The sequence below is a fragment of the Cupressus sempervirens genome, chromosome 10 (genome assembly GCF_028749045.1).
Source record: "Cupressus sempervirens isolate cs-2001-9-10 chromosome 10, ASM2874904v1, whole genome shotgun sequence".
Lineage (NCBI taxonomy): Eukaryota > Viridiplantae > Streptophyta > Pinopsida > Cupressales > Cupressaceae > Cupressus > Cupressus sempervirens.
Window position 1 is genome coordinate 168,747,004 of NC_143127.1, and position 13,307 is coordinate 168,760,310.

The following is a 13,307-nucleotide window of genomic DNA, read 5'->3' on the forward strand; positions in this document are numbered from 1 at the left end:
ATTGAAATTAATGCATTCATGAGGTGTTAGGAAAATGATTATTTTTTAATAAAATTTATCCACTTGTCACAAGAAAAGAAAATATAAAATATAAAGTTGCAATTAATGCTTGCATTAATAGAGGTGTTCGAAAAAATAGTTGTATTTTTGTTGAAAAAAATTAAAATTTTTCATTGCCTTTTTCGTCATGAGCCAATAAGGTTTTCAAAAAATTGTATTTTTCAATTCCAAAAAATCATGCAATTACAAAACTTTGTGCAAACATTACTATATAAATGAAATCTAAAATCTGATTGGTGCAGTTATTAATACAATGGACTAAGCGAAAGCATAAGTTACCTGCCATAAGCAGGAACTAATAATTACTCCTCCATTTTCTTATTTACCATCTAATAAGCCTGTCTAGGCTTAGTGTCTACTCACCTCCTTAAACATACCTAGGATGGCAGGACTCATTTGTTCCCTTGGAATATGCTCCCATTTTTCTGTTAATTAAAGACTTTGATGTTCCCTTGACTCTCTTCAGAAAAAAATTGCACATTCAAATTTTGACCCGCGGTAGGCTACTGACCTTTTGAGAAAAGGGCAAAAATCTCTTCGAAGCCACAAAAAAACGTTTTGACACACACAGTTTACCTTCCTCAATCCCTGTGCAAGAAGCGCGTGGGTTAACAGCCTCAGGAATTACGCTGCCCATTCACAACGTCTCTTCTGCTTCAATAACACTGCAACTTCCAGATCTCCAACTCAAAAACACCCATGGAATTCTGTACTCTACTGACATTCCCCTGCTGACCCATTTGACATAACATCACCTTTGATGGCCTTCCCCTGCACAACCACATAACGAAATCCCATATTTCCTTACAGATCAGGAGACAACGATGGCTCTATCCTCGAAGGTCTTCACTCTATGCCTTGTGGGCGCATGGTACAGTTCCAACATAGGAGTCCTGCTGCTAAACAAATACTTGCTCAGCAACTATGGCTTCAGGTTCCCAATTTTCTTAACCATGTGCCATATGACTGCTTGTGCGCTGCTCAGCTATGTCGGGATCACCTGGTTCAAGATGGTTCCCATGCAGACAATTCGATCTCGGCAGCAACTATTGAAGATCGCCGCCCTCAGTATTATTTTCTGTGGCTCTGTTGTTGGGGGTAACATTTCATTGCGTTACCTGCCAGTTTCATTTAATCAAGCTGTTGGTGCTACTACTCCCTTTTTCACCGCAGTATTTGCATATATCATCACTGTCAAGAGGGAGGCGTGGCTGACTTATGCTACTCTGGTTCCGGTTGTCACGGGGGTCATCATTGCCAGTGGGGTAATACTGCTCATTTTTCTGATTTGCATTATGAGTTTTTCATATTTGTGTACAGCTTCAGTTCTGATTGATCTCCTTTTCCTCGTGTTGATCTGTGATTTGTGATTGTAATTGGCTCTCTGCTTTTGTTTTTGAGGATATATTTCGTGTTTAATTCATTGAATCTGTTGTCAAAGTTTAATATCAGGGGTTCCGATGTAGAAGCTTTGCCAAAATTAGGCGAAATGTCAGATTTATATTATTGCAGGGCAATGTTATTTGAGATTCAAAGTTATGAATTCATCGTCTCTTCAGTATCTCAAATATTGCAGCTAAAGTTGCTCAGCGGTGTTCATCATTATAGCCGATCTGATGCGGCACCAAGATTTGACACAGAATTCACAAGCGTAGTATCTAGAATCACTTGGTGAATAGTTTTATTTGATTAATAGTAGCCAAACGCACTCTGGTCAAGAATCGACATAAAATTCACAATCATAGTTGTTAGAAATTAGAATCACTTGGAGAGTATTTAGACCCTATTAAAATAATCCAAACTGGTTGGGTCTCAGATTGCAGAAGGCAGCAAGATTTGGGCAGAAGGTATACAAATTGAAACTTCGTTAAGTAGGCGGGATCTTTCAAGACTTGAGTTGCAACCTTGTTCGTTGGTGGAAATTTAAAATCCCTTTAAAACTGAAATTGGCAACTGAAGAATCTTCCGAACAGTATATTTTGTCAATATTTATGGTGGAAAATCAGTTTTTTGACTTGGAACCAAGATTTCCGAATACAGAAAGTGAAAAATTATATATGAAAATTTTAGAAAATTAAATTTTATAATATTTTGTTTTAAACATATTAAAACACTGAAATGTGATGAAGATAATTCTTTCCCGCCGGTACAATTTGCTCACAAGTTTGTTGCTGATAAAAAATTCAGTTGCCTGGTTGCGAGGGGAAGAATTAGACAAATCTGTATTTTGGGCCTTGGGTGGCTTTTTAGGGTGATTGAGGCACACAAAGTCTAGGTAAGTGATCTATGTGGACTCACTGGGGAGTAAGAGTTTCATGTAAAAGCAAGAGATTGGGAATACACCTGCTAAGAGCACTTTGGAGTACTGTAATTGTTTTAATTATCAAGAGACAGTCCACGTTAGTGTTTAAGAGTGATTCTGGGTAAAACTGTGTCATAGATTTTGTTGTGGAGGGCACCCTTTTTAATTTGGGTATCAGTAATTTTATAATACATCATGCTTTGCTGATCTGTTATAGTCTTCTGCGTTGATGTATTGTCTTGCCAAATCATTGAATCATTATTTTATCTCTTGGCATTGTTGTGGCTCAGCAGATTGCCGTGCTTATAATTTTGAGATGACATTTGTAGTCATATTATAGTTTGTTGAATATACTTGTCTGTCTACAAAACAATGGGTGGAAATTTTTATTCAAACTCTAAGTCAATGGGTTAAATCTTTGATGCAAAATCTAAATGTTCGTTGATAAGAAGTGTGGGAAATACAAATTATTGCTTAGTTGGACAAGAGTTGAGAATATTAATCTTAGTGTTCATCTGTGATTCCTCAAATGAAATTTTTAATAAGAAAGCCTCTTTTTGAAGTGCTGATGGAAGGGAAAACATTAGTTTGAAACGAAAATAACATTTGTATATTGCAGAAGAGGATCCTTAATAGAGAGATGCTTGTTATTTTGGAGCAGAATGATGTGTTGCTGGTACCTCGTAGCATTGGCATACAGTTGTATGTCAGTGGCACTTTTTGTTATATGATCATTTTCTTGTAGGAATATTAAGAAATTAACACTGCCAATGGATACTTTTCTGAATAGTGTCATGCACATTGCATCTACATTAAGGACACCAAATTGATAATATAGACATCTTAGTAGAATATTCTTGAACCCAAGATCTGTCTTCTTGGTTTGATCCCGTCTGTTTGTAAACCCAGCGAAGTCAGCTAACAGTATTGGACACTTCTGCCATTCAGTAGATTATGACTTTGTCCATGTGAGCTTTTTGCCTTCATAATACATATTCAATTATGCAAGAGGTGATGCTACTTTACATGCTTCCATCCCTTGAATTCTTTGGAGAATCAGGCGATCAATGAAGAAAGTAAAAGTTGTTGGTTAGATGAGCAGAATATGGAGTGTGAATACATGTACTTGTCTGCAAAGAATTAGTGATGTGGGGCTGAGAAATGAGCAATGTAAAATGTGTGATCTATGTTCCCCAGAAATTTCATTCTGATGATTTTTGTGATGACTGAAAGTTACAGAAAGGAAATAAATCTGAAAAAATCCTAAACCTGAAGCATTTTTCTTCTTCTCTGGTAATTTGTAAATTGTTTCTCCAATCTTGCCTGTTTCTGGGTTTCAGATAAGCTATTCTGGACTAAAGCATTGGAAAAAAAGCCTCTACTGGCGAAAGAACCTCATGCTGTGTAATAGTCCGTGGTTTGATTCATATTACAGAAGTGCAAGTGGCCGTGTTTGGATGAACTTTGTTCATCCAAAATGATTTCCAAGTTCAAAATGATTCTTTATAGCAACATATTTATTTCTATTTTATGTCGCTTTTTATGCATGCTGATGGTTATGTTATGGTCTTATTAAACTGTTCAAATTGAGCGGCTTTTGAATTTTCTTATCCTCTCCTTCAGTAGCATTCTATCTGCAATTTTAGTCATATAATGTAGGCTTTGAATAAGGCCCTACAGCTTGCTTTCCCTTGATATTTAGCCACCATTTAAGAATATGCATATCACTATTTTTTCAATTCCAAAAGGTTTTGTTGCAATGTCTTTCTCGGTTTTGCAATAATATTTGCTTGCTATTAACCCCTAAGAAGTGGTTTGAGAATACTTGCTCCTTTGCACTATGGTGATATCTTGACAGTTAAATCTTCACTACTGCTTTACTAGAGAATGCTTTCTTTCTTTTTAGGTTTGATATGTAAAAATGTGTTAAGATCAACTCTGTGCATATTGAAACTAATAAGCAGCCCGAAGTGATCCTTTATCTAATATATTTGCTTCATGTGTGATATTTTCTTAATCAATGTGGCCTGTTGTTTGGTTTCTATAGGGAGAACCCAGTTTCCATCTCTATGGTTTCATAATGTGCATTCTAGCCACTGCTGCAAGGGCTCTTAAGACTGTTCTGCAAGGGATCTTGCTTTCTTCAGAAGGGTATTCATTAATCTTTATTTTGCCATACAACATGGATGATTTCTATTTCTATTTTGTAGTTGTTGAGATCAAAGACAAATGATTTGACACATTTGGATTAAGTTGGTATATCTTTCTTGAATGACAGGGAGAAGCTAAACTCTATGAATCTTCTTTTATACATGGCCCCAATTGCAGTTGTGGTACTGCTTCCAGCAACTTTGATTTTAGAACCTAATGTTCTCGGCATAACTGTAGCACTTGCTAGGCAGGACATGAGGATTGTGTATTATCTTCTTTTCAATTCAGGGCTGGCATATTGTGTAAATTTAACCAACTTTTTGGTCACTAAGCACACCAGTGCCTTGACTCTCCAGGTATGCAGATAGTTTTCTATCTTTCTGTCAGAGGCTTTTTTGTAAAGTGCTTAGTTACCTGTGAAATTTTGTTTGTTTTGATATAGTACACCGCTTCTTTATTGTTTATAAGTTTGGGGATAAATAAACATTCCCTCAAAGGAAGCTTTCTTCACACACATGGAAATAAACTTCCTTATCATCTGTCATAGTTCTTGATCTTTCTTTCAGTCCTTGCTGTCTTTCAGTAATTGAAAAGTGCCGTGACACACTCACTAGTTATGTTTTTGGTCCTATATTTGAGAAATCAAGAAAGCATAAATGGCATGCAAGTATCCGCTTATTGTTTAGGTCCATGCTAGTTGAAAACTGAAAACCTCTTGTCTAATGTGGAAGTACTGTTTCACATTGTGACTAAGCCACGAGAAGAAAAGGCCAGGTTTGCTTTTAGTTAGTATTTTAAATCTTCACTAGTTGTAGGTCTCATACGTTCAATTTTTTTGACTAAGAAAATATGATTTCCTTCACTCTGCATAATAGGTAGCTTCTGTTTTCAATTTGAAGAGAGGTTAATCCTTACACGCTGTTTCCTTTTGTGTGGCACTGAAATTTGCAATTCAATATGCTCAGAGATCTCTTCCAAATACATAAAAAAATGGCAATAGGGAATGGCCCTATGCCACACATTAGTTAATAATAAATATAAGCATTACACATCAAAAGTAGACAGCAGTAGATGAGAAAGTTATTTTAGTGTTCCTTTCAATAATCCATCAATATATCCTGGATTATTATCAATTTCACTGAAAGAATTCTGCAAGGAAGAATGCAAGATAGGTTGTACCCTAATTGACATTAAGACTGATCAGAGAAGAATGTCCTAAACTTTTGAGAAAGAAAATCATTTAAAGATAAAATTTTCTTGTATCATACAGCTTAAAAAGTTACCACGGAGAAATCGTACTCCTAACATGCAAACCCCTAATAGATAAACCCTGTTGGTGCATCATTTACCATAGAAGAAAAATGAACAAACAATTTGCATCATTTAAAATGCCTAACCAGATTACAATAGGAACAAGCAACGGTTTCAACTGGCTTGAAGGATGAGCTTTCTATGATGGCATGGTTTAGGTTATGTTTTGGAAATGACAAATAATTGGGAATGCTGATGCACATGTACTATGATTGCAAATATAGTGTATAACATGCAATGATGTATACTTTTTCAAAGAACAGGAAGTATCATAATAGATTATAGTCATTAGATGACACATTTCCTCTTGGGTATTCTCCAACTTGAACTTCTTTATAACATTTTACATTCTGATTGCATTCTGTTTTCTTCCCCTTAACATGTAGTACTCAAAACTTTTAACTCATTCTGTAACCATTTTTAGCAACCTTTTATGTCCATTTCCTAATATAAGCGTTAATTAAATTAGTTTGGCAGAGTCTCATACTGTCCACCAGGGTTCACCACTAAGTCGAGCAGACTTCCATGCTTTCTGCCAATATTCCATTCGGTGTATTCCGAACCTGATTGTTATGTGAATGAAAGGGACGAGGTCAGGTGGAAATCCTAGGTGACTTTGGTATTATGAGCATCTCACACTGGCCATCTAAGCTGAAAAGAAGTCCATGATCCATTCTTTAACCTCTCAGGGACACATTTCAGGAAGTTTCTGAACACTAGAATGCTTTTCATTTGCTATCAACTCTTTCCTGCAAAATAAGAACATAACTATTAGTCTATTTCTTCTTTGCTTTATAAAAAAATATCCTGGAAAAACAACTGATATTTTAACTGTATCCCCTTTTTATTTTCTTGTTTCCAAATCAAAGGATGGGAAACATGAATGCACTAACACCATATGCAAGATTGAAAAGGTTAAATAATAAAACAGAAATATCAATAAAAGATAATAAGTTAATAACATTAATTTAATCTTGGACTCCTTTTTGGATTAAAGACAATGGGGCTAAGGGTCTACTCACCCAAAAAATGCTCAATATTGGGTCACTGCATGGAAAAATTCATCTGAGCAATAGATCTTAACTGCATTCCTTCATCTTATGACTAGCCATAGCTATTGCTTGGTCTATTATAGGGAAACATTAGATGTGGAATTTGATGGATCAAAAGAGTGAGGGTCCTAACCATGCTACTATCAATGCTTGGCTGAAGCACAAAGGGCTAGGGCTCGACTTTGGTGGTTGTTATATAATGATTATACATTACAAAATCATACCATAATATCATTTTGCTATATACATTCATATCCAACATGCATATGCTTAAATGTATGTCCCTCCATGCATTTGGAAAAAGTGAGTGGCTAATGTTTGTGAGATGATTACTTTTTAATGTTTTAATGAAGAATATTTGTCAATTGCAAATCAAAGCTTATTTTCAATATCTACTAAACATCATTCTAACTTACAAGATTGCCAACATTTTTATGAAACTTATATATCATGAGAAAATCAGAAAACATTTTCAACATAAAAAAGTTACGAATTTACTAAGATTCACCAAGATTTTTAAACCTTTAGAAATGAATGGCTCTGTAAAATTGCCTATGAAATTGCGAAAAAAGTGGAAATCTAGTGGGAATGTATACTGCTATTATAGACAAGAGATGGCTTGAAATACAGGCTAATAGATTTTTGACTGCAGTTCAAGCCAAGAACTTTGGTTGACTGAGAGAAAATGGTAGACTGCTTACAAACGCGAGTTTCAATGTTAGTATGAGAGATTTGTTTTCAATGGTAAAGAAATTGGCGTAGGAGAGGAGTTACTAACTTGGAATGATATCCCACTCTGAGAACTATGTCATTCAAGGGGCTAGACAGCTACAAGATGAAGGGTCCCACAAAGCACAATAGCACCTCTGTGCAATGTTACTACTTGAGGAGAGGGGGTTCCATATTGATTTTCCAACTTGTGAATGTGGATCTATGTATGGAAAATTCCTATGGAACATAACAATCTGGTGACCTGCATTTGGAAGCTTTCTTTTTGAGTGCGGCAAAGCATTTGATGGATGGAACACCTTACAAACCTTCTGCCTTAGAATTGCTGTCAATGAGGCACATATTTACACAATAAGATAGGGGATTCCATAGGGATTTTCCATACATAGATCCACATTCAAAACTTGCAATGAGGAAAGCTTTAGAGTAATAACACTGGGCATGGAAATCAATAGACTACGATTGTCATCATTATTTAGTGTCTGTACTGAAGAACTAGATGTCACTGACATAGCAACCTAGGGACTTGAATGATTTGTGAAGCATATACAGGCAATGGTGCATTTTGCAACACAAGCACCTGCAAGATTAAATAATAAACGAAGAATACCTTTCACAAGAAAAGCAGCAAGACATGCTACATTCCTCAAAAGCAAAGATAACAGAATGAAGATAAAATGCACAATGAATTGCTTCTATAGAAAACAAGAGTTCTAAAAATATGCAAAAGCTAAAAAAAAAACTTAAGTTCGACTAGACTAAATTACGCTCAACTAAATTTCTACTAAGTGATAAGCTAAGCAATGCGTTTGGAAGCATGTGTTCAAATATGCATGAGCATGTGCATAAATATGTAATGCAACATTATACAAACATGCATGCTGTAACACCCCCCATTGAGAGGAACTTAGGAAGAAGTAAAAACCTTTAAGTGCATGAAATGCAAGAATGGTTCTGGACAACAAAAGGCTTGATTAGGTACCCATGTACAAAAGGGAAAAATATCTTACAAGCGTAGAAAAAGAGAAAAACCCAGTCAGAGAACTCTTCTCCAAATGAGAGAAAAGAGAATGAAGGACTAAGAATCCTCCAAGTAAATGTCCCAGAAGAATAGGAACATGAAGAACATCCTCAACGCAAAAAGAGCTGCAGACAACTGTTGAATGAATAACCTCCACTGAAATGAAGATGATGATCAAAATCAAGAAGGCAAGAATCTGCATAAGTGCTCCCCAGTGACACTACTCAAACAATTAGCAAATGGAAAACAAAAGGCAAACATCTAGTAGTCAAAGATACAGATGGCACATGAAGTTGCACAAGTGACCCCAATGACACTACTCAACTGTGCAAATTGTAAACTGTTAGTCGAAAACACTAGTGCCAATAATCTAAAGAACTGATCAAATGAGAGTAAGTTGCCTCCACAAAACTGGAACCCAAGAGTGTCTATATGGTAAAATCTCATCTGAATTCAACCATTGTATTTGACTAATACATAGGAACAAATACTGAAGACATAGTTCACACCAAAGCAAAACCAAAGAAGCATGAGCAGTTTAGCACTAAAAGAGTAGAAACCCCCATAAAGAGGAAATGATAGGTCCACTAAAAATGTGTCACCAAGTAGTGTATGAAGGAGAATTCAAATGTGCACACAAAAGTACCTGCAACTGAAAAAGGGTATGCAACCAATGCACAGATGCACGAGACAAGAATAACTAGGATTAAATGTCGCCGTGTAGGGACACTTATCGAACAAAGGAGTGGAGGTAAAACAAAAGGCACTCTACAACCTCTTATGGCTCTTTATAATACAGTGCATGTGTAAAATAAGACAAACAGAATGTGCAAAATCCCCAAAAACCCAACACAAGAGTGACACTATCACAGTGCGTCTATAAATAGAGAAGTGCATGTAAAAGATGTTCAAAATGCTCAAGTAGGGCAAAGTTCTGGAGATACTTGTGAAGTCATCTAACACAAATTAAAAGTTTCCAAGAGCCAAAATAACCAGGTAATCATCTAGATTGTGAAAACACTGAAAACTGAATAAACCATACCGAGGGAAAAATTTGGAAAATGTGCATCGATAAATGTGAAGAGCTCGAAGAGACCTTCTCAATGCTGCTGGAAATGGCAAAAACATACCAACATAGGAGCCAAAATACCACATCTACTTCAATGTGGTTTAGAAAACTCCAGGAGAAAAATCTTAAAAAATCACTAGCAACATTGGCCAGTTTTTAGAGTCACCTTTCCAACAATCTTTCATTTTCAAAAAATGGATGCTGTATGCAGGAGTTATGGCCAAAAAAAAAACATGCTAAATCTTAGCTAACAACAACCAACAAACCCGGTCTTTGCAACTTGATTTTCTGAAAAATTCACCCACTAAATGGAAAATCCACCAAATGTCTGGATGATCTTATGGGGCTAAGAAAAAAATCCACAAATCTTTTTACCATTTTTTTTTTTTGCAGAAACAAAGTTATGGCAAATATTTTCTTTTTCACTTTTGTTTGTGTTATTTTTAGTTTTCTTTTCTAAATAAAAAATTTCTCATAAAATTTGAGGAATCTTGGAAAGCTGAGAACGAAGTAGATAGTTTTTTGTGGCTGTGAAAATTAATTAGAAATTGATTTTTTCCAAGAAGACCTGATTCATAGATTCTAAGAAAATACCCACTTTTAGATCCACAAAAAAGGTAGTTTTGGTGACCTTGTAATGCTTTTGCGAAAAGAAACCCGGAAAAAATTGAAAAGGGGTTTGCTGAATCTATGTTCTAATGCCATGTTGAATTTTGCAACACAAGCACCTGCAAGATCAATTAGCAAAGGAATAACACCTTCCACAAGGAGAGCAACAAGAAAGATATGTTATATTCCTAAAAAACAAAGATTACAAATTGAAGATACAATGCACAATGAATTGCTTTTGTAGAAAGCAAAAGCCCTAAAAATAGAAAAAATCTAAAAAGCAAACTAAAGCTCAATTAGAGCTCAACTAGGCTAAATCAGGCTCAATTAAAGCTTAACTAAATGAATGTAAGCTAAGCAATGCATGTGCAAGCATGTGCTCGGATATGCATGAGCATGTTCACAAATATGTAATGCAACAATATGCAAATATGCATGATGCAACAAATTTGCATGCTCTAACACACTTATTCTGCAGTAAGCAACAGACTTGTGGAGGTATCAGTCAAGAAAGCGGCTTAAGGGGAAAAGTCAGAAGACTAACCCAAAGATAATGTCTGACACAATTACATGTGGAGTGCCAACCAGGTAGAGAGTCTTGTTAAAAAGGTCTTGTGAACTAGCCATGCATGGTCCACATCTAGCTGGACAAGGCTGAAGCTAGTTTGAATGGGGTGCAGAAGTATTACACCTCTAAAAATGGAAATATATCCACAGTTCTAGTACAGAACAAGATTTTTCATTGTGAGTGAACTGAAGCTATCAATTGGACTATTGGGCTATCAGTTTGATCCGGACTCTGGTTTGGGGGTGTTCTTTGGATCTTAGGTTGTCAAAGTAACATGGAATCTGTGAGGACAATATTAGTATAGTGTAATGTCCTTGATATTGGGCCAAGGGATTAAGAAGGGTATAAAATGATTAATTAATGAGAGGCCGAAAAGCTAAAGTCCCTCAAATGTTATTTTAATTGTTCAATATGGTGCCACACCTTAAGTTCCCATTTTCAGTCATAGATGTGGATCCACTTTATGTTATATATGATTTTTCTTAGCAACTTATTATTGGAGGGATTTCTCATAGGAGGTAATTTTGATGCTTAAGTCACCAAAAACTTAAAAAGTCTGGATTATGGAGGAGTTAGAAGAGATGGATTATGCGATTTTATTTTATTTATGATTTTCAGCTCTTCAATGCTTATGGTATTCTCTGCAATTACTAGAGTGATAGAATGGGAAACATGTAAGCAGCAGTGTAGATGTAGCCCCAGGTTTGCAGTAATCTGTTGGTTCCATTCAGAAGGCAGCCTAAATGTCATCTGGGAATCATAATTTGGGACTGGTGAAGAAATCTCCTGCAGCAAGTATTAAGGCTGCCATTACTACACATTTAGATCAATTATCAGCTACAGGAGCAGATCATACTGCAAAAGTTGTTTTTTGTCTGATTTATATCAGAAGTTATCAAATTTGTAGGTCTGGGCATTATGCAATAAAATGAGCATGCTTTGTATTCATCATTTGGAATTAAAACATTAGTTGGAGTCTCTGGTCGAGAATCATTTACTAGTTTGGATATTTTTGTGCTTGTATTCTATGAAATAATTATTCGATCAGTCTATGGAAACCTCACAAATAAATTGTCTTTTTGGGTTTAGCTGTGATTTTTACTGCTACTGACAAAAATCTCAAGTAAGGATATTTCATAGAGCAATAGGGTATTTCCAATGATCTCTGTTGGGAGATGAATTGTAGTCTGTATAATAATCTGTTACTGGTATTATAATGTTCAAGGCTTCAAGCAATGTACAATATCTGTTGTTCTAAGGCATGTGGGCTAGTTTTAATGAACTTTGTTGGGATACGAAATGTGAACCAGTGTAATGTAGCATATCCTGTTTGTGACATCATTTATTGCCGTCTCTGTTGTTTTAAGGCATGCATGAGTAATATCCAATACCAATTTCAATACTGCCCCATTGATGGACTAGAACTTTCTTCAGGCTAGAAAGGAGTTATATGTGTGATCTCTGCTCTGCATTTGAGTGTTTTTGCATAATTGTAAATGGATAATCTTTCCCAATGTTCTCGTTTTATTTCATTTACATTTTTGTCTTTTTGTTATTGACAACTAAGGCATCATAGATCATCCATAATATATATCAATCACGAGTTTAAGTTGTATTTGCCAAGCATGCATGGAAATTAATGAATTCTGTTAAACATTTGTTTTCTTATCAATTTCAGGTTCTTGGGAATGCAAAAGGAGCAGTGGCAGTTGTTGTTTCTATCTTGCTTTTTAGGAATCCTGTTTCTGTTTCAGGGATGCTCGGATATACACTCACAGTTTGTGGTGTGATTCTTTATAGTGAAGCCAAAAGGCGTTTCAAGTAAATTTTTTATTAGTCTAACCAGATTCAAGTCCTGAAATACTGCATGTTTAGGAGTCACTGGATCAACATCAAATTGGATGCCTAATGATTTATGTGCTGCTGTCAATCTCAGATCTTACCAAATTTATCATGATATATACTTTCTTATTACTTGCAAAGCAAGGTTAGTCTTTTACAGGAAAAATGTAAATCCCTTGGAAGTTGAAGGTGGGCTGCCTCCTATTTGATATTCATTGACTCATCAGCTATTTCTGCATGAAGATGTATTTTCCATGATTCAAATTCTTTATGAAGCTAGCCAGTTTTATTTGGCTTTCATATTGTTCACTGTTCCATCCATGAAGGATACGGCTATTGACATTTATTTTAAAATTAATGCTTCTTTATTAGAGAGGCGCTTTTTATAAATTTAGAGAATGACCATCTAGTTCAAGCATAAAATCTTCTGGGTACAATATGACAGCACGGCAACAAAGGCTCTATTATTGTTTCTCCCTTGTTTTCTACATAAATTTTCCTTTGGACTCTTGCATAATTTTAACTTTCTATTTGGTGCTTACGCTATCTTATTTTGCATTTATGGTTGGAGGAGAATAGTTTATGAAATCCCT

The 13,307-nt window shown here is 35.6% G+C and overlaps 1 protein-coding gene across 1 annotated transcript; it reads left to right on the plus strand.

Annotated features, from left to right (window-relative positions):
* Positions 1–459: 459 nt before the first annotated feature.
* LOC149533144 (putative sugar phosphate/phosphate translocator At3g11320) lies at positions 460–13,104 on the plus strand. The gene is made up of 4 exons (XM_089807712.1): positions 460–1,325; positions 4,410–4,513; positions 4,641–4,869; positions 12,551–13,104. The coding sequence occupies exons 1-4, from the start codon at positions 885–887 to the stop codon at positions 12,695–12,697; spliced, it is 921 nt and encodes a 306-aa protein (XP_089663838.1). The 5' UTR covers positions 460–884; the 3' UTR covers positions 12,698–13,104.
* Positions 13,105–13,307: the final 203 nt, after the last annotated feature.